At 46.1% G+C, this 2,500-nt stretch overlaps 1 protein-coding gene across 1 annotated transcript in view; it reads left to right on the plus strand.

The window, feature by feature from the left end:
• Nucleotides 1-2,500, plus strand: part of mast1a (microtubule associated serine/threonine kinase 1a) — a 33,673-nt gene that overhangs the window by 15,317 nt on the left and 15,856 nt on the right. The window contains exons 11-12 of the mRNA XM_030778923.1: nt 1,103-1,235; nt 2,284-2,351. Coding sequence (XP_030634783.1) covers nt 1,103-1,235; nt 2,284-2,351 — 201 coding nt within the window. The remainder of the gene's footprint in view (nt 1-1,102; nt 1,236-2,283; nt 2,352-2,500) is intronic.

The following is a 2,500-nucleotide window of genomic DNA, read 5'->3' on the forward strand; positions in this document are numbered from 1 at the left end:
CGCGCTCAATATTCCGATCATTCCCCTCGTCGGAATAGCTAGTGGAAACATCCCTGAGCGGAATACACCGCCGTCCTAGCTCTTTGCTTCTCATATTCAATTAACCCGCTCTACTCCTCCTGCTGTCTTGCCGCCTCGGTAAGGGGGGCGGGGGGGGGGGGGGGGGGGGGGGGGGGGGGGGCGTTGAAATCGGTAAACTGACCCGCGTTTGAATACGAGGGCCAGTTTTTTAGGGCTCATATCTCCCCCACTCTGTCAAACATGATGGACCAGAAAGGGCTAGAAAACCGACTCTACCCCTGGAAAACTGCTCCCGTTGCTGAAACCAGAGCAGAGGCGTTTACACGTTCCGGTTCCACGACGGCCGAGGGGGGAGGACGCAGTGACATCTGCTGACATTTGAAATGTCAACCGCGCCGCTGTACCATTAGGAGAAAGAGGATTCTTTTTTTTTTTTTTTTAATTTTATTTATTTGCCTTTATAGCTTAGTCTTGTGTGTAATCTGATAAACATGAGGACAATTCGCCATGAAAAACAGACGCACATAAGTGCCCCTGGCGTTTAAAATGAGGTTTCAAACGAAGTTAGACTTTTAAGGGCTAAAACGCTATCACTTGCATCTGTAAATGTATTGGGAGACAGCGCGCGTCTTATTCCTACACAGAATCTTATTGTGTATCTTAGCATCCCAGCGTCTTATCTCACTGATTATAACAGGCATGGCAGTGGATGAAAACATGTTCAGGATGTTAAGGTAACTTCAGAGTGAAATAAAATATAGCTTTGGGACATTTCTGTTATGCACTTATAAAGAAACCAGAACTGCCTTCTTTTGTATGGTGAATTGGTTTTGTCTCATTGCTCTATTAAGAGCCAAAGCCCAGTAAAGTGCATTTGTATAGCTTTAATGCAGTTACCATCCTGTAATGATGTTTGCCACCCCCCCCCCCCCCCCCCCCCCCCGGAACACACACACACACACACACACACACATCTCCGCCTCCCCACCTCCCCACCTCCATTCTCCTCTCAGAGTAGGGAGTGAGATGCCACTGAGTTGGGAGCTGAGGTCTCACGTTTTTGACGTTCCCTCTTGTTCAGGAGTTTAACCCAGAAGAGTTCTACCACCTGCTGGAGGCGGCTGAAGATCATGCCAAGGAGGGACACTTAATGAAGACCGACATTCCCCGTTATATCATCAACCAGCTGGGCCTGACCAGAGACCCACTGGAAGGTGAGAGAGAGAGAGAGTGTGTGAAAGAAAGCGATAGAGAAACAGTGAAAGAGAGAGGGAGAGGACGAGAGAGAGCAGGTGGAAAATTGTGGAGATTACTGTTCTGTTCTAACACACACACACACACACACACACATCATATCTCCACGGTGACCAGTGAGGAGAAGCATATTAAATGTGCCACCAACCACAAATGGCAACCAGTATACAGTATGTATAATTGTCACTTCAGTCTCTTAACATTACACCAAGTGGTCTCATTTGACTGTTATTCGTTCACGTTAATTATCACTATGAAAAATCAGACTGCAGCCCCTCCACCCCCCCCCCCCCCCCCCCCCCCACTTATACTCGGCCCTCTGTAAGGTTGACGGTGCCTTGCCTGGAGGCCTGCTGATTAAGTTCCTGTGAACTTGGACGGTCTTTTTACATGGACCATAGCTGTCACACTTCCTTGATGTCTCACTAAGTTTGACCAAAGTTGGACCTGTTTTTGTTTTTGTTTTGTTTTTTTTTTTGTGAAGCAGAGATGCATTCTTGAGGATTACACGTGAACTGTCAAGTGTTTTTTTGTTTTGTTTTTTTCCCTCCTTTTTTCAGACGTTTATCCCCTTCAGCGCCTTGCCACTTTACTAGCGCTGTCTTTATTTAGCTCTGTTTCTGCAACAATCGCTCCTTCTCCCTTTGTCTCCTCTGGCTCCCACACCTCTGCTGCGTTTCCGCGGAAAACGTGGTTACCGTGGCGACTGGAGACGTCGCGTTTTTTTGGCTCGTGTCGCATAACGTCTAAACTACGCCGCGCTCATAAATAATTACGTTCTTTGATGTTTTGGACAGGTTTTTTTTTTTTTATGTGAAAGTGAACGGTTTCGTACCGCCAAAGCTGTTGGTTAATGTGCTTACCGAACCGCTTATTAAAAGACCGCTACCGTTGCTATACTGTACGAACTCGCGATATCAAATTAATTCCGTTAATTAAGAGTAATAACATGGTGTAGGGAGTATGACAGAACTTTCTGACAAACTGTTGACGTTTTTCTGTGTTCAGAAATGGTGAATTTGGACAGCTATGACAGTGAAGGTCCACACACCCCTGAGACGGACGATTCAGCGGAGGTGAGAAAAAACTTTCCAGAAACTCTTAATAGGCCTGACTGTCCAATCGCTTTGTCTCCATGAAACCTCACTGCACGACTCATACATTTAGTTAGAGCCTTATCACAAAATATTAATTATTTTCAAGAAGACTAAAATATCCAGGACAG

The sequence above is a fragment of the Chanos chanos genome, chromosome 7, assembly GCF_902362185.1.
Source record: "Chanos chanos chromosome 7, fChaCha1.1, whole genome shotgun sequence".
Lineage (NCBI taxonomy): Eukaryota > Metazoa > Chordata > Actinopteri > Gonorynchiformes > Chanidae > Chanos > Chanos chanos.